This window comes from Muscardinus avellanarius, assembly GCF_963383645.1.
Source record: "Muscardinus avellanarius genome assembly, chromosome: 7".
Lineage (NCBI taxonomy): Eukaryota > Metazoa > Chordata > Mammalia > Rodentia > Gliridae > Muscardinus > Muscardinus avellanarius.
In genome coordinates, this window is record NC_137793.1 from 111,087,936 (window position 1) to 111,106,222 (window position 18,287).

General features: G+C 50.3%; 1 protein-coding gene across 1 annotated transcript in view; it reads left to right on the plus strand.

Annotated features, from left to right (window-relative positions):
• Positions 1 to 17,954, plus strand: part of TNR (tenascin R) — a gene marked incomplete at both ends in the record, with an annotated part of 84,682 nt that extends 66,728 nt beyond the window's left edge. The window contains 5 exons of the mRNA XM_080699179.1: positions 7,385 to 7,536; positions 8,916 to 9,012; positions 14,175 to 14,336; positions 16,788 to 16,951; positions 17,835 to 17,954. Of these exons, the coding sequence (XP_080555305.1) occupies positions 7,385 to 7,536; positions 8,916 to 9,012; positions 14,175 to 14,336; positions 16,788 to 16,951; positions 17,835 to 17,954 (695 nt within the window). The remainder of the gene's footprint in view (positions 1 to 7,384; positions 7,537 to 8,915; positions 9,013 to 14,174; positions 14,337 to 16,787; positions 16,952 to 17,834) is intronic.
• Between the last annotated feature and the right edge of the window lie 333 nt (positions 17,955 to 18,287).

Below are 18,287 nucleotides of genomic sequence, written 5' to 3' on the forward strand. Positions count from 1 at the left end.
TAATCCCAGTACTTGGGAGACTGAGACAGGAGGATCACAGGTTCACGTGCGGCGAGCCTCAGCTTTTTAATGAGGCTCTCTGCAACTTAGTGAGAACCTGTTTCAAAATAAAGAAATAAATAGGTCTGGGGTGTAGCTCGGAAGTAGAATGCCCCTAGGTTCAATCTCCACAACCACAAAAAAGTAAATAAATAAAATTAAAACGTGTTTTAGACTATGACTACCCACTTCTAAGTCTTAAAAAAATTAAATATCTATCCAAGTTCTTCAAGTTCTTGATTCCTTGTACAGTTATAAGTTTCTAGGAATTTATTCATTTCACCTAAGTTTTAGAAGTTAGTAGCATAAAGTTCTTCAAAAGATTTTGTTTTTAATCTTTATTGCATCTGTAGATATTTTCCCTTTCTCATTTTATTGATAGCTTCTCTATTTCTTTTTTATTTCAGTGTGTGTGTGTGTGTGTGTGTGTGTGTGTGTGTGTGTGTGTGTTATTGGAGATTGAACCCACGGGTACTCTATGTTAGAGTCACACCTTCAGCTCTTTTGGTTCTTGTTTTGAAACAAGTTATTGCTAGGATGCCAAGAGCTTCCCTAAGTTTCTGAGGCTGATCTTAAACCTGCAATGCTCCTATCTTAGCCTTATCTTCTCTGTTTCTTAATCAGTCTCACCTGTGATGTATTTCTCTCGCTAATATTTCCAAGGAAACAGCTGTTCAATCTAAGATCTATATTTATATATTTTGTCCCTACTTATTTCTTACAATTTTCAGAATGGTTACCTCTTTTATTAAAGTCCGGTCCTGGGCATGCCTTCAACTCATTTCATCTTGGATGACCTGTGGAGATGGGAATTTTAAGGAAGTGGTCCATTTCATCTAAGTTGTTGGATTTATTTACACAGGATAGTTTATATTATTGAATAGGACAGAAATGTCACCCTGCCTTTAGGTAGGTAGTGAGTCTTGTTGACCAGTAAGAATCCACCACAGGTTGTAATGACAGTGTGACTCTTACAGAAGGATCTTACACAGCAAGGACCTGGGCTGGCCCGTTTTCAACTGCACTGTTCCCAGTGTCTTTAGAAAGTCGTATTTTAATTCCCCTTATCATAATCATAGGGGTGGGATATAGTGCTCACGTGGTATCATACGTTTTGTTTGTGTGTATGTGGGACTGAGGATTCTACCTTCAAACACCCTTTTTATTTTTTGTTTTGAAACAGGGTCTTGCTAAGTTGCTGAAGGCCTCAATTGTTTGCTGAGGCCGGTCTCAACCCTGCCATCCTCTTGTCTCAGCCTCTCGCATATTAGGAAAAAGGTGTGAGCCGCCATGTCCCGCTCAGCATCAACATTCAACAGATACTGACTGAGGCTTCCTCTGGGTCAGCTGTTGTCCTAGATGCTGGGGATGGATCATCAGCAAACAAGCCAGAGGGGTGAAACAATGAGGAAGAGGAAGGAAGGGCGGGAGAGAGGGGAGGAGGGAGGGAGGGAAGGAGAGAGAGAGGAAAGGAGGGAGGGAGGGAGGGAGAGAGGGGAGGAGGGAGAGAGGGGAGGAGGGAGAGAGGGAGGAAGGAAGGAAGGAAGGAAGGAAGGAAGGAAGGAAGGAAAGAGGAAGGAAGGGAGGGAGGGAAGGAAGAAGGAAGGGAAGGAGGAAGGAAGGAAGGGAGGGAGGAAAGAAGGAAGGAAGGGAGGAAGGAAGGAGTGAAAGAGGAAGGAAGGAAGGTAGGGAGGGAAGGAGGGAGGGTGATCTGAAGTAGTGCTCTAAGCGGAGTGGGGGCACAGATAGGGAGGTGCAGTGCTCTCATCCAGGGCAGCCCCACAGCGAGAAGCCTTTCCTGGTTGCCGCTTGCTCATTCCTCTCCCAGCCCTGGACCCTGGACTCATCTAGGGTGGTCAGAACATGGCTTTCTCTGAGCAGAGACACGGGAGCCAGGACCTGAGCCATGAGTGAGGTCAATGCAGAAGGACATCCCAGGTCTCTGGAGAGGCACGTGCTGTGCCTGGAGGGAGGAGTGCTTTGGGCATGTTCAGGCCGGTAAAGACAGCCAGGGAGGCTGAGGAACAGAGGGAGAGGGCCTGGAGTGCTGGACCAGCCGAGCACTTTGTATTTTTTGTATTTGTTTTAATTGCAATAAAGAAGCCACGGGGTAGAGATAAGATTACTTTTACATATAAAAAGGTCCCTTCTGATTAGAGTCAGTGAATAATGCAAGTGGGGCCAGAAGAGCAGCCTCCAGAGGCAACACCATGAGCCATGCTCTGCTTGCCAGACTGAATCGGGAGCCAGGGAGAATGCCCTTCTCCACCAGTGTGTGGCTAACTTCTCCATCAGCTCCTAAAATAAGTAGCCCTGTGGTTAGCACTTGCCCACCCCACCCACCCTGGAGCCTACCTCTCACCGCCCTTCACCAGCCCGGCTTCACTGCTTGCCACCTTGGTGTTCCGCCACCACCTCCTACAGTTGTCCCCCATCCCCGAGCACTTGGCATATAAGCAATCTCAAAGGTTGTGTCTTTGTATTTTGGTGTTGGGGATTGGACCCAGGGGCATTCTACCTCTGAGCTATATATACCCCCAGCTGTTTTTGTACTTTGAAACAGGGTCTCATTGAGTTATTGAGGGTCTTGACATCAGGAGAAGGCTAAGGTGCTAGATTCCAATCCTAAGTGCTGAACTGGTAATGGCGCCCTGTGGGTCTGACTGCCCCCACGGTCTCCTCGGCTACTTTACCAAGATGGGCCGTGAATTTGAACAGGGAGGACCAGGAGGCAGCCAACCACAAACCCACTTCTGGGGGAAGAAATCAAAGTGCTGATAGATGGAAGAGGTCACTTAGCTTCTGTGCAGAAATACACTTCGTTCCGCATCTTCAGAGAAACCTGCTGAGGCCCGTCTAGAGGAAAACGCTGACGTCACAGCTTCAGTTCCAAAGCTGGGGCCATTAGCGCGGCAGCAGGCAAATGCTCTCCAGGGCCATTAAACCTGGCCATTTTAAAGCCTGCACCCAAGGACACAAAGCAAGCAAGGCCAAGGGCAGGACGTGTCTTTGTCCGCTCCCGGCTGGGGCCAGCGATCTCACTGCGGGGCCCCTCGTAACCGCACTCCACTCCACACTCAGCCTCGGATGCCCGACACACACGGATTGCTGAATTTCCGAGCAGTTCTTCCAGCCGGCGCCCCGGTGCTGTTGATCTCACAGCTGTGTCTAGAACCACTTAACCGTGAGGCCTTTCAGCGCCCGGATCGATCACCTGCCTTTGCGTTCCTCTTAACATGGTGACCGCCACAGACCGTGCTTACAAAGAAAGAAAAAAAATGCTTCATCAGGCCAGGCTCAAGTTATTGTACCAAACTTCTACCCTTGGCAAAATTACTAGGGTCATCTTTGTTAAAGTCAAAGGTGAGTTTCTGAAGATATTAAATGGTGTGGCATCCAGAGAGCTAGGAATGCCTGAAATCAAATTTAGTCTCCTAAGCAGATAGAGTCCCGGGACATGCACACAGAACCAGCCAAATGAGAAGGAGGGTGTTCTTAATTACTGGCTAAAGCGCAACAACCCTCTACCTCTGAGCAGAAGGGAACCATGAGCACAGAGACAGGATCACACACAGCCTACATGGAACCTCTCTCCCCACCCTTCCTGTACTGCCCAGGCGAAATCTCAGGACCAGACTGCTCAGAACATATCCCACTAGGAAAGAGAATGGGTGGCGGGGGAGGGAGACAGAGAGAGAGACAGAGACAGAGAAACAGAGAGAGACAGAGAGAGAGAGAGACAGAGAGAGAGAAGGACGAGGGGGGGAGAGGAAAAGAGAAAGGGAGAGAGAGAGAGAAAGAATAAGAAGAAAAAGAAGGAGGAGGAGAAGGGGAGGAGGGGAGGAGAGGAGAGGAGATTCAGTTCGATTACCCACAGGGTCACAGGGCTCTCACAGAGAGAACAGACCACGACCCCCTTGGGGAACTCTCCAGTTTACCAATTCCCCCTCCTGGCCTCTCTGAGGGAAAGAGGAACATGTGCAGTACAAACGGTGGGATTCAAATGCAGCTGGTCTGCAGACTCGTCGGAGGAGCTGCTTTGGTCAGACACTGATTTCTGGGACCTACACTTTGACAGTCTGATTCAGCGCACCTGCTATGGAAAACAGGACTTGGAACCTTAATATAAAGTCCAGACTTGAGAACTGTCAGGGGGCCTCTGCTTTCTCTTCTCTGGTGAAAGGGTCACCGTGTGACGGGCCCTGGGGAGCCAGCGCGGCTAGTGCGGGTGGCGAGGCTGGCTGGGGCTGAGCTCTGCGTGGTGAGAGCCGCGTTCTGTCCAGCTCCCAGGAGGGAAAGACTCCAGTCGCGGCTGCAGCCTGTGAGAGCAAAGCCGTTTCTGCTTGTCTTTCCACAAATGCCACCGACTAAATGCCAGTGGCTGGGTCTCTAGAGCACCAGATGGCCCTGAAACTTGTCAAGGGTGAAGCAAGTGCACCCAGCAACCCTGCCTGAGCCTCACACCGGCCAGCTCGGCACCGGGACTCAGAACGAGGAAAGCCTGGCCCTCCCTCTCCCAACCTTTGGATTCCCTTAGACAGTGATGATTCTGTCCCAAATTGAATTGACTTCTCTTTTCAGACTAAAAAATTAAATCCATCTGGGTGTGGTGGCGCACACTTGTAATCCCAGTACTTGGGAGACTGAGTGAGACAGGAGGATCGCGGGTTCGAGGCCAGCCTCAGCTACTTAGTGAGGCTCTCTGCAACTTAGTGAGACCCTGTTTCAAAATAAAGGGATACAAAAGGGTGAAGGTGTATCTCAAAGGTAGAATGCTCCTGGGTTACACCCCCAGGGCCACAAACACAAAAATTAAATAAGTAAATAGTAAATCCCTTTTTACAGAATGGTTACTCAGATATTAAAATTTCCCTTCTCCAGGGAAGTCCTCAATGTGTTATGTTTGTTTATGTTAGATCTGGCTTTATTTACTTATTGTTTATTGGTACTGGAGATTGAACCAAGGGACATTCTATCTCCTACCTATTCCCCCAGCCCTTTTTTACTTTTGGTTTGGATACAGGGTCTCAGTAAGTAGCTGAGAGTTTCTCTACATTGCTAAGGCTGTCCTCAAACCTGTGCTCCTCCTGTTTCAGCCTCCCAAGTGCTGGGATTATGGGTGTGTGCCACCACACATGGCTCAGATCCGGCTTTAAAACCACTAGTATATTTAAGCCTTTTAAAGTATCAATAGCCTCAAAGTTAAGTAATCAATAGCACTGAAACAAAGAATCCTTTATTTGTATCTCTGTTCTGAAGGTTGGTTTGGTTTCATATGTGAATTTTTTTAAGGTTTCAGGGAGCTGTTTTGTTTGGGTATTGGAGAGAAATTTGGGGTTCTGGCTCCTTTAAAACCCTGAGTTAATTTAATGAAGAAACCTCCCATCACAAAAAAGGGCTTAGTACACGAGGGAGGAGCCAACCAAGACCAAGAACATTTTGTGCTGATCTTCTAAAAGAGAAAAGAGGCAGTGGGGGAAGAGGGGAGAAAGGCAGGCAGGTGCGTGTTCCCGAGAGGAGGCTGGGCAGCCCTGGCAGCCTGGGAGTAACAGTGCTGCTCCCACAGCGCTGGGGAGGGGCAGAGGCCGCCTGCACCTGTCCCCTGCAACGAAACCGTAACCTCCAGGAGTGAGGGAGTAAAAATTGTCCAGAGCCAACACGCTAGAGATGAAGGCCAGCAGCTTTTCTGCAGCTCGTAAGGAAATCAGTTCTTAGGATAAAGCATTCTTTTTTTTTTTTTTTTGGTACTAGAGATTTAACCCAGGGGCTTCCTACCTCCAAGCTGCACTCCCAGCCCTACCTTGTTTGTATTTTGAAACAGGGGCTCACTAAGGTGCTGAGACTGCCCTCAAGCCTGCAGTCCTGCTCTCTTAACCTCCCAGTACTGGGATTAGAGGTGTGTGCCACCATGCCTGGCTGTAAAGAGTTCATTTGGACACAGAGTCTTTTGAAGTAACATTGACCTTTGGGGTTGTATATGCTTATAGAAGAAATAGATATCAATCTTCTGCTCCGTGGATAGATGTCAATCTCCAGCAAATTATAGCATCTGCTGTATTTCCTGTTTTAGTCGAGTACAAAGAACACTTGAACTGGAGTCTAACAACTCGAGTTTGAGTGACCTGCGCCAAATTATCTTTAAGATGAGTTTCTTATCTAGGCCAATCTGCCTTCCTCTCAAGGTTCTTACAAGAATTGAATGGAAATGAAAATACATTTTTAAGTAGAAGTAGAAACATACTGTTTTTCCCAAAGAAGTCTACCAAACTCCTGCACCGGAGCTCTTCCTTGCTCAGGGATGCATCATTGTACCAGAGATTGATATGTCCAGGGTTTTCCACCATCTGGGCTTTCTAAGGATCAGGACATTATGCCTGTAGTGTACACGTTCTGCCACTAGAGGACACTGTAGCAACTAACCCAGCAGTCTTCACGGCTGCCAGTTTAAGGAAAGGAGCCCTTCCAACTGCACCAGGCTCATTGCTGACCCAGAAGATCATTATATTTACGTTGCACCCAAGCCACGATGCCTCGCAGGGTACACTCTGCCTTTAACTTGCTCTACCACTCCTGAAGTCCAAAAAAGCTCCTCCAGTGATCTTTCTACTTCTTGACTTGCCTACTAAGCACTAAAATCTGTCCGGAAGCTAAACTCTCCAAGACACATGATTTAAGCTTCTCTTTCAGCTAATTACATATTGTTCTACAAATTGGGCTGTTCTCTCTGAAAGATGAGGCGCAATTTACTTCCCCTGCCCTCTCCTTAAACTTAAACTGAACTGTAAAACATGGTCATTTGATTGTTTGGCACAATCAAGAGATTATTTTGTGCAGGGAAGACAGATCCATCTTCTTGCTAATGTTGAGCTTGTCTGAGCATTCCTTAGTGGCCACTGCGGAGATGGTGGTGGGCTCTGCTTTTGCAGGGTAGACCCTGCAGTGATTTATTGTCCCACGCACCCGCAATTATATCTCATCACTAGCTGCATTAACACCTCTTGGCCCTGCAAGGAGGAGATATTTATTACCCCCATTACGGATGAGAAAATGGAGGTAGACAAGAGCTCAAGGAAGCTGAGCCATTTCTCCAGTTAAGAAGACAGACCATGAACCCAGCTCTTTGGTCCTCTGATCTCTTTTCTGATAAGTCCAGGATCTGTTTGAGAGGGGGTAATGCAAGGATGCTTAGTTCCCACACCCAAACAATTTGCCTCCGCTGAGAAGCCCCTCCAGCCCCTCGTGGTACCAACCACGAGGCCTCGTAATACCTTCTCGGACCCCAAGGGCTGTTGTGACCAACACAGAAAAAATATTTTTCCTGGACACTGCCTCTTTCTTCATGCAGGGGGCCGGGTGTTCTCTCATCCACAAGACTGTGCCCAGCACTTGCTGAATGGAGACACCCTGAGCGGGGTTTACACCATCTTCCTCAACGGGGAGCTGAGCCAGAAGCTGCCAGTGTATTGCGACATGACCACGGATGGGGGCGGCTGGATCGTAAGTTCACGACGCCTCTCTCCCTGGCCGCAGACACCCACGGTGTTCTAGTCTGCAGGGCTTAGCACTTGCCACTCAGACTGCAGCACCCTCCTGACGGTCCTTTTCTCCTTCCCCTCCACATCCATCTTGGGGTCTGCATGGCTTCCGAGGCCCTCGTTCAGCAGCCCAGAGATTGGGCCAGGCAGAGACAGGAATAAGAATCTCCAGGCTGCAGTAGCCTGGCCCAAAGAAGAGTCCGGGTGGCCGCCTTCCTTTCTGCAAGGAGGGAGAACGCAGGAGGGCGCTGGGGAACCACAGCGATGGTTCACAGAGCTCAGGGGTCTTGTCTGCTGCCAGGTGCGGCTGGAAGCAAGGAGTAAATGTGAGCCTCCCTCTGGCCAGGAAATCAGGGCTGCATATGGAGGAGCAGATGAGGACAGAGCTTGGACGGCCACCTCTGATGACAAGAGAGGCTTAGCCCTGTCCTTATCCTCCCCTGGACCCTGGTTCTTCCTTAGAACTGCCATAGATTTTAGGATATGCCAGCTTTGGGCAAAAGAAGGATGCCCTTTGCTGTCCTCGCCCTCATCCCATGCCTCAGAGGGAAGGAAAGTGCAGAAATAAAGAGTAGCCTCGTCCATGGCTGAGGCTCAATGCAGGCCATTGCCGATGGGAGCGTGCCCACAGCCACCCAGCAGCAGCTGAATCGATCGGTGCAGGATGGAAACTGAGCCTGTCCACGGCCTCTGGATTGCCCTCTGGCCCTGGGCTGGATTTTGCATGATGCCAAATGGGTAGCTTTTGACCAAGGGTAAATGGTGACTGCACTCATAACAGCTCCTCTTGGGAGACATTTTCTTTTATATTTCTGACATATCTGCGCCTCCTCCTTAAAGCGCAATTGGAAATTGGAGCCAGGGCTGATGTATTGGAGGCCAAATGAAATTAGCACTTAAGCAGCTCGCCGTGTGAACGATGCGCGGTCGCACTGCCTGCTCTGGGACAGGACAGCGGGGAGATGATGTGAAGCAGGTCCAGTCCTTTGGTGAGGAATGTTTCCACCGCACTCTGCCCTGCAAAAGATCCATTTGACATTCAAAGCTCTTTCCTGTGACTCGCAGAGTCAGATGTGTTTCCTGAATCCATTCTACATTGCAAAGGTGGAATTAGCATCGGTTTCACGCCCCAGTTATTTATTCCGGGGGCGGGGGGCTCTGCCCTTCAAGAGAAGGGCTCTGAGCACCCCCAACCCAAGCTACTGTGTAGATTCTGAGCTCTTCTCTGGAATGTTCCACATCCAGGCATCTTTGTCATTGGTGATACAGAGCCCAGGCATATCAACTTTATTTGTTATAATTCCTGAGCATTTCCACATTTTTTTCCCTTTCTATTCACAGGTATTCCAGAGGCGGCAGAACGGCCAAACTGATTTCTTCCGGAAATGGGCTGACTACCGCGCTGGCTTTGGGCATCTGGAGGATGAGTTCTGGCTGGGTATCGCGCGCTTGCTTTTTGCTGTCCCTGGGAGCGCCGCTCGGGCTCCCGGTCCATTGTCCATCTTCCTCATTTCTGCGTCCATCTGGGATTCTCAGAAACCCCGGGTCCGCTGAGAAGCTGACAGCGCTCGAATTGCTCGCGGACCCCCTTGCTCTGTTTGGCTCCACTATTGATCTGTTTTTATCTCTTGGCAGCGCTTCCCTCTTCGCTCTGTCTCTTCCCGTCCTCATTAATAGTCTCGCATGCCGATGCTCTTGACATGAGGTGGCTACAGAGAGAGCCAGCTGCCAGGCAGGGGGAGCGGGCCAGGAGGCAGGCTGGCCCCGCCTCAGAGCCCGGGACCGCCACACTGCTGATCAGGAGAGAGACGAGGCCGCCGCTGTGCTCCGCTCCCTGGAGAATGTTATTACCTGACCTGGGGAGGAAAGGGGGAAATGAAAGTGGCCGTAGAGGTGACTGGCAGTTTTCTAGAGGTCGACAGGAGCAGTCTTGGACGGAGTGCTACACTGGCCTGAGAAGGAAAGCACACACCCAAGCCAGGCAGTGGTGCCCATCCAGAAAGCGGTGCCCATCCAGAAAGTGGTGATCACCTTCCTCTTAGCCAGATGTCCACCGTGACTGGCAAAGGGAGGGAAAGCAAATGAATAGATTGCGTGTTCCACCCAGGTAACAGGCCCCCAACTACTGGCCTCCCTGGACCGCTGTGCTGTCCACACAGTCTCCTTCCTCACGCCCCAGGGGTTAGCACATTCTGCAGGGCCTGTTAGCCTCATCGTCACCGTGTGAGGGCCGAGCACCTGGGCCGAGGCGCAAGGTCTCTCTGCTCCCCCCTGGGTCCACTCTCCAACACGAGGTTCCCCACCTGCTCTCCCCCAACCCCCAACCCCAACTTCCCCAAAACCAAACTCCAGATGCGCAGAGCCTCAGAGTTCTTCTGCAAGGAGCACTCTCTGGGGCAGCTGTCCCCTCCAGAGACCCTGCAACATCTACAGATGTTCAGAGGCCGAGCTGAACACCTCTTCCACCTCAGAACCTGTCCTGGACATTTTTCTCTTCTGTTGCCTACGGGAGAATCGGCCACTCTTTTTTATGGCCCAAATCACAGAGTCCGTGTTGCTTTCTGTCTCTCTTGATGATACTACCGAAGGTTCTTTCAGGGCTGGGGCCACAGCATACGATCTTGTAACCCCATTGGCTGTTAGGGTACCTGGAGGATGGTGAGTCCCAAAAGTACAGCCATCGATCCTCAATGATAAAACAACATTGAGTGCCCATTAGATAACCAGAGCTGTGGGTGCCACATAGGTAATAAAAATAAAAGTAAAATCCATATAAGCTAGGCATGGTGGCGCATGCCTATCGTTTCAGGGACTCAGGAAACTGAGGCAGGAGGGTCATGAGTTCAAGGCCAGCATGGGCAAATTAGTAAGATATTATATCAAAAAAAAAATTAAAAAGGGCTGGGGTTGTAGCTCAATAGTAGAGTACTGTGAGTTGATCCCCACTACTGAAAGAATAAATAAGTAAACACAAAAGAGAGAGAGAGGAAGAAAATTAAACAAATAGGAAAATATACATATTTTAAGCATTCGCAAATGGCTTTGGAGACAGGAATCAACACATCCATAAGCAGACAGGACTCATGTTTCCCAAACGCGAGCCACTGTGTACTCGTTTCTTAGTTTGGGTCATATTTGTGAAATACATAAACTATCAGGCACTTAAATTTTCTCTATGTCCCTTTTTTATTTAATTAAATATATTTTTAAAAGAAACTTTATAGCATTGCCCAAAATGGAAAGCTAATTATCATGTGCCAGAAATGAGAGCCTCAAAAATAAACATCATGAAAAGGAAACAATATTAATATTTTTAACAGACAGTTAAATACGAGGACTCCAAGCCCATTATCGCTGCTGCTGGTGGCGATGTTAAAAATGGAAGGTCAGAAAGTGTCGTTTGTTACACCGCTAAGTGTGAGAACCAACCTGTGGCTGAGAGAGGCGGCAAGGGGCGGTGAGGGCTCCTCCTTCATCTGTTGACCAAGACAAACAGAATGCGGAATCACCTTTCTTCCTACATGCTCACGGCAACTGGTCCTTATTCCCACCTGTCTTCCCATGGCCGCAGAGATGCTGCCCACACTAGGAAACGCTACAGGTACCCAGAGAAGGGAGGGAGCAGGTCCATGGCAAAGGCGTGGAGAGATGAGCCAGAAGAAGAGAGGAGCGGAGGGAACAGGAAGGAGAGTGGGCACCAGTCTGTGGGGTACATGCAAACAGAGACAGAGGAAGCCCTTTTGACCAGGGGAAAGGCACAGTCCAAGGAAAGAAGGAAATGCGTTTAGATGGGCGGAAGGAAGGCACATTGTGGAACTGAAAAGTTAGAAGTCTTGATGATGTGAATAAGGGGGAGTTCTTGTTCAGATGAGCTTGAGGGGGGCTGTTTGGGTCTGCTTTTCCATTGCTGTGACCAAAATCCCTTATATGAACAGCACAGAGGGACAAAAAAAGGTTATTTGGCTTACTGTTTCAGAGGCACAGTCCATAGACGGCAGACTCCAATGCAGACATCATGCTGGCAGGGTGGCCTGGAAGAAAGTCGAGCTCAATGCAGTGGTGGGCCAGAGACAGAGAAGGAGATAGGCAGTGACCAGGGACAGATGAAGTCCCCAAGGTCACCCCCAGCGATCCACCTCCCCCAGCCATCTCCCATCTGCCTGAGCCACCACCCAGAAAACCCACTCAGATCATTAGTTCTTCAGAGGCTGGACCCACTACTAGGACTAGAGCCCTGGATTAATCATTTCGCCTCTGTATATGGTTGCACTGGGGACCTGTTTTCAACACATGAGCCTTTGGGGAGACATTCCAAGCCCAAACAGTTACAGGGGAGCGCTCTGAAAAGAGGCACGGAAGAAGCCAGACAGCACCAGGGAAAGTGAATATCGGATCTTGACTGGAGACTTGCTTCAGTCTGATCCCAAGAGAAGCTCTGGAGTACAAACTGTTCCTCAGTTGGTCTCCTCTGGGGCAAGGAGCTCAGGCTTTTGTACCCCCGCATCTATCACTGACCAGGGACTGCCCTGGAGCATACAGGACGGAAAGAATTAAGTGACTGCCATTTGATCCATGGACATTACCCAAGAAAGAGGCAGCTGTGAGTTGCTAGCAAACAAGCTTCTAGCAGCTGAAGAATGGGTGCACCTGCCAGTTAAGGGCATCCAGGCATTATATCACGAACATCCATCACATCTGCACAAGTGCAGGGCAGGCCATGGGTCAGAAACTCAGCAAACAGCAGCCCAACAGCCTTCCGCTGGCTCACTGTAAAGCTTTCCATCTCAAACAGGGGGGGGAAAAAGCCAATCATTTCATAGCTTGCTGGGCTCCAGCTTCTTCTACAAAACAGAGAGGCTGGCCTGAGTAATTTCTAAACTCCCTTCCACTTCTGCAATTCTTTGATTTTTAAATCATGGCACGCTCAGATAGATATCAGATGTCACAGCAAAGCAAGAGGGCCCCAGTTCAGTAGGTAGATAGAAATCAGGAGGACTCAGAGATAGCCAGAAGGCAAGGTGAGCAGTCCAAAGTTTGGGCAGATAGGTCCAAGTCAGAGTCCAGGGCAAGGGGGCAAGAAAATATCACCAAGGGGATCCGAGCTCTGCCTAACCTAGGATTTTGCATTTTACAAGAATTTATTAGTGAAAGGCAAAAAACTACACCAGAGACAGCCATACACCCAAGAGATTTTATTCGGGCATCAGGGTCAGAAGAAGCAGCAGGGGTGGGGGGGCTGTGAGTGGGATTATATACGGTTTGGGGCTGAGTTGGTGGGTTGTCATAGGTCAGCCCTACTGGAGGCTGGGCTGGTGAATTGCCATAGGTTGGCCCGACAGGAGGTAGCATTCCATTAGGGCTAAGTGGACCTTTAAAATCATTGGTGAGCAGAAATGGCATGCGCGGGAACAGGGGTGGCATGCAAGGAGCCCGCACAGTTTCCAGGAAACTGGAACTAGGGGTGGGGGCAGGGCCAGAGCTTTGTCCTTAGGCAGAAGCCCTTCCCGGGGACCAGCCTGACCTGTCTATCAGTTAGCCCAAGACATGGGCTACTTAGAGACCAAAGAGAGGGAATGCAGAGGGTAGGCAAGGCAGGAGGCAGGTAGCTGGTCAGAAAGGTCAGTCCAGTGCAGGGGTAGCAGGGCAAATGGCAGCAGGTTACACAGGAAGGAAGTGAAGTCGGGGAGAGAGCAACACAGAGATGTTCCTCAGCTTATGATGGGGTGACACCCTGACGAATCTATCATAAGTTTAAAATACGTGTCATACACCCAGACTACCAAACAGCACAGCTTAGCAACGCGGTATCTGTAGAGTATCGGTCTCTTGCCTTGTGATATCATGGCTGACCCGCAGCTTCATTTGTTGACACTGCCCGGCATCAAGAGAATACCGTGCCGCCTATCACAGGCTGAGGGATGGGGGGGGAGGTCAAAATTCAAAACTTGATGTACAGTGCCCACTGCCTGCATATAGCTATCACACCGTCATCAGATTGGAAGCTGGTAAGTCGAATCGTAAGTCAGGGTTACATGACTTTGTAAGACTGTGTAATCGTAAGACAGGGTTGCTGCTGCATTCTCTGACCTGGCACAGGTTGTCCCAGGGGCCCAGAAGCAGGCAGAAGGAGGGACAGGGTAAAGAAAGACCATCAGGCCCCTCTGCAGGCTGCCAGGCAGTGTTAGGATGTGTGAATACCTGGGATGCTCTAAACGACCATGATCTCTGTTTCTGTCTCTTGCTTTCCACCACTCACACCAAAGGACTCACACCCCACGACACCTCTTGGCTTCGCTTCCCGTACCATGTACCACGGCTTGGCATAGAAAGTTAGGGGGGAGGGCCAGGAGCCCTGAGGCCCAGGGCTTGTCGGTTCCTGGGTCAAGGCTGACCTTAGGACCCAACACCCTCTGCAGCACACCGGGCTGGTGGGCTGGCCTTGGCGGGAGGAACCAGGGACCTTCTGCTATCATCTGAGAAGGACCGAGGGCAACAGTCACCTGGGAGGCCGGCCTCTCCCCTCTGCCATCTGCTACCAGGTCGCATTTCCCCCTGGGCTGCTGGGGCCTCGCTCAGCGCCTTCTCTGCTCCTCTCCACAGGGCTGGACAACATACACAGGATCACCGCCCAGGGCCGCTACGAGCTGCGCGTGGACATGCGTGACGGGCAGGAGGCAGTCTTCGCCTACTACGACAAGTTCTCCGTGGAGGACAGCAGAAGCCTGTACAAACTCCGCCTCGGGAACTACAACGGCACGGCGGGTACCGCGGCCTGGGCCCTGGGCACGCACTGGGCTGAGGGATCCCTGCCCCAGGCTGGGCTGAGGCGGGAACTAGCAACACCGAGAACATGAATCCCCTGCTGGATCAGGAGGGGGCTGCAAGGCTGGGGGTCACTGCTCTGGCCCAGCCCTCTTAACCATACAGGTGACCTGAAATCATCTCCTCAGACGTGAGTTTCCTCATCTGGAAAATCATAAGATGGCTATCCCACATCACAGGGTAGCCAGAACAGCATACAATCACGCAATGAATTCAAAGAGCAGCCCTACCCAGTCGTGGTGGCACCCGCTTGTAATCCCTGCATTTGGGAGGCAGAGACAGGAGGATCGCGGTTCGCAGATAGCCTCAGCCACTCAGCGAGGCCCTGTGCAACTCAGTGAGACCCTGTTTCAAAATAAAGAATAAAAAAATAGGGCTGGGGGTGTAGCTCAGAGATAGAATGCCCCTGGGTTCCATCCCTAGTACCACAAAAAAAAAAGAGTGGCCCTTAAGTGTGTATATATGTAACACATATATAAATATACATCTATCTGTGTGCAGTGTGAAAGCAAAGGGTTGCTTTTCTTATCTAGATGAGCCAACGTGTCCATATTTTGTCTTTCATCTGGGTAGAAATCTCCACCCCTGTATTGGCATCTAGGAAAATAATCTCTGAACTAATGAGATCCAGATGCCCCGTTCCCTGAGATGTTCCCTTACCCCATCATCAGCAGTCACCCAGTACCCCATCAAGGGGCAAAGGACACGCCTAAATGTCCCTCGCTGGCCACATCGCTTTCCGTGCCAAGAGAACCCCTTGGAGGTTTTCCTGTAGGTTTTTATGGCACTTCTATGGTGTTAATCATTCCATCAGGACATCGCATCTGGGCTGCTTCGGAGACTTTGCCAGTTCGCTATTCTATTATAACCCATTTCATACAGCCTGTTGTGCCAGATAGTCTGCTGTTTAGTGCACGGAGCTATTGGTCCTTTCATTAGCTACATTTCAGGGCTAAGTGTTGGTGTTTAATTTTAGCAACATTTCTTTTGCCTCGTGGAATTAAGAAGAGCATCGAGGTGTTGCTCTTCCAGTGGAAGCGTCCGTTCCATTATTCCCCTTCTTAGCCAGGTATTGTTACTCCAGAGAGAAGACACACTTCCTTTTGTTATTGTTCATATTTGAGATCATTCGCAATGGCAATCCGACAAGCCTGAAGAGCCCCAACAAAAGGTCTAATTTGCCACACTCTGAGCATAAAATGCCCATTGAAATGGACCTATTAAGCAAGATGTCACACTAAATCATTTCAAAAATAACCAGATGCTATTCACTCCTGAGGATTAGAATTGCGCCTGTAGAAAAGCCATTCTTATTTCTCCTACAGGAAGAGAAGCTCGCCCTCCCATTCCAGACTCATCTTCTCTCCCTCCCTCCTCTCCATCCTCCCCAAGCCTGGGCTTTCTCTTGACTTGGCCCCTGCTGCCTCTGTCCCAGCCCTGCCTCCCTACTGAGCCCCACAAGAGACAGAACTGTCGGGCTGCTTTCCACTTTAATGTTTCAGAGGCAGATCCCGCAGACAGTTTAGCTGATCTTTACAAATTAATTTCGCATATTCAGTTCATCTTCTTGAAAAGACGCACGTCTGGGTTTCTTTAGGCCACTCCCTTCTCTAGGTAGCTCCACACAATGGCAGTTCTTCCTAGACCAAGATGGCTTCCAGGGAGGAAAGTCCCGCCCCGCTCATTCTGGCCTTTCCCATATTGCTCGATTCCCCTGGCCTTAATCTCTACTTGCTGCTCAGTTTTACTGGCCCCACTATCAGTAGCCCTTAAGATACTCGGCAACAGAGAGAGACAGGGTAAACCCATCTCTCCCCCGGCCTGCTCTTCCCCAAGATACAGCCCGGGAGCCACCCACCTCTCCTTGAATATGCTTATAATTTTTCCACCATCTCCTTTCCTGTTGATGGGAGCTCCAACTGGCTAACGTCCCTCTTCACAGGCAGCAGCAAGTTGTGAACATGGATTTTGGGGTACTGTCCGATCTGAGCCAGTGAGCAGGGGTGAAATCCAGGGCAAACCTACACAAAGGAGACCCAGAATGACCCAACCACACATGGCCGGTCCCTGTCTTCTTGGGGGACAAAAGCAGCTGCAAGTGTTCTGTGTCCCAGTGCAGACCTGGAGGAAGCAGGGGTGTTGAGAAGGGGCTGTGTGGACAGAGTTCTCCACAGGTCAGGAGATGGTGAGAGAGGGCAGAGGAAGTGGAGGCCCCACGGGGTAAACTGGAGGAGAGTTCAGTCCCTTCGGGCCAAGGAACTGACAGAGAGCAGGAGAGGTACGTGGCACTTCCAGAAGTGGAGGCCAGGTTTCCTGGGAGTGGGATGGAGGACCAGGAAACCTTGATAATAGGGACCAATGGGGCAGCCTCACAAGTGCTCTTTTTCACAGGGGACTCTCTCAGCTATCACCAGGGACGCCCTTTCTCCACGGAGGACAGAGACAACGACGTCGCAGTTACCAACTGCGCCATGTCCTACAAGGGAGCTTGGTGGTATAAGAACTGCCACCGGACCAACCTCAACGGGAAGTACGGGGAGTCCAGGCACAGTCAGGTGAGTGATGTACTGCGCATCGGTGTGGCCCAGAGCCTGGGGCGGGGCCCTCACCTTTGATTTAAGTGCCCAGATCAGTCCTACGGTATCCTCTGAAGGGACAAATATTTAGGGCCTTGAGGAAGGATTATTATAAAGAGAAAAATAATGCACACATCGGGACAGAGACAGGACAGAGTAAAAACCAGAGGAAAGAAGGAAGGTGTCTGGACCCAGGGGCTAGAATTCATCCAGAGTGGCTCCCGACAGCCGGGTCAGCTTCCATTCTGCTTCTTCCTGGGAGGAGTTTATCAGTTCTGGGGACAATTTCACAGGCTCAACTGCACCCCAAGAAGCAACCCAGGAAGGGAGAGATCAGAAGTAGCAGAGAAAACTAGACCATTTTCCCCCAAGAGACTTTAAATCCACAGGCAGCTCTGGGGGACAGGAGGACCAACTGGGACTTCCTGACTTGGACACTGAGAGACCACACTTGGGGGACCCCTTGGTTCTCGGAGATGTGAATGGTATTTGTCCCAGGTGGAAACCACTGAGTGCCCTATTAGGAGTGTGCGTCAGCTAGCAACTCTCTTTAAAATACTTCCACACCACTGAGAGTTTGAAATTCCCCACCATCCGCTGGTGCTCGCAATTCCTGAAAGCCGAAATCAGAAAGCTGGTGGTAAGGAATGACCTCAGGCTGTGCCCAGTAAAGACTGGGGCCACGGGCATGCCAGTGGGCAAGCCAGTGACAGACTCTGCTCCTTTCTCTGCATCGGGAACTCAGCCACAAAGCCACTCGTTGATGGTTAAATCCTCTCCCTGAATTTCCTGCTACCAGCTCTCCACCTCCTTCTATCCAAAGGGAAGGGTGACCTGATATGCTTGTCTCTCTCGTACCCAGGGGATCAACTGGTACCATTGGAAAGGCCACGAGTTCTCCATCCCCTTTGTGGAAATGAAGATGCGGCCCTACAGCCACCGTCCTGGGGCGGGCAGGAAACGGCGGGCCTTACGACTCTGAGCAGTTGGCTGGTGGGAGCCGACCAAGCTCTTCTGTCATTTGTTTGTATTTTATAATATGTGACGGGGGGGAGGGTAATAATAACGTGCTTTGCAACATATTAAGAGTATCTGAAGGAAGCAGGAATCCGTTACCACCGTCTGCTCAGCGTTTCTGCTGCCTGGAGCCCCGCCCTCCGTCTACATCTTCCTCCCAACCGGCCGTCCCTCACCTTCCCCTCCTTTCTCACCAAGGAGGAAAAATGGGAAGTCTGTTTAAAAGACCAATTCAAAGGCAAATTGTGGGGTATGGACTGTTACAGTGACAAGCGCAGACCTTCTCTCCCTGCCCTGC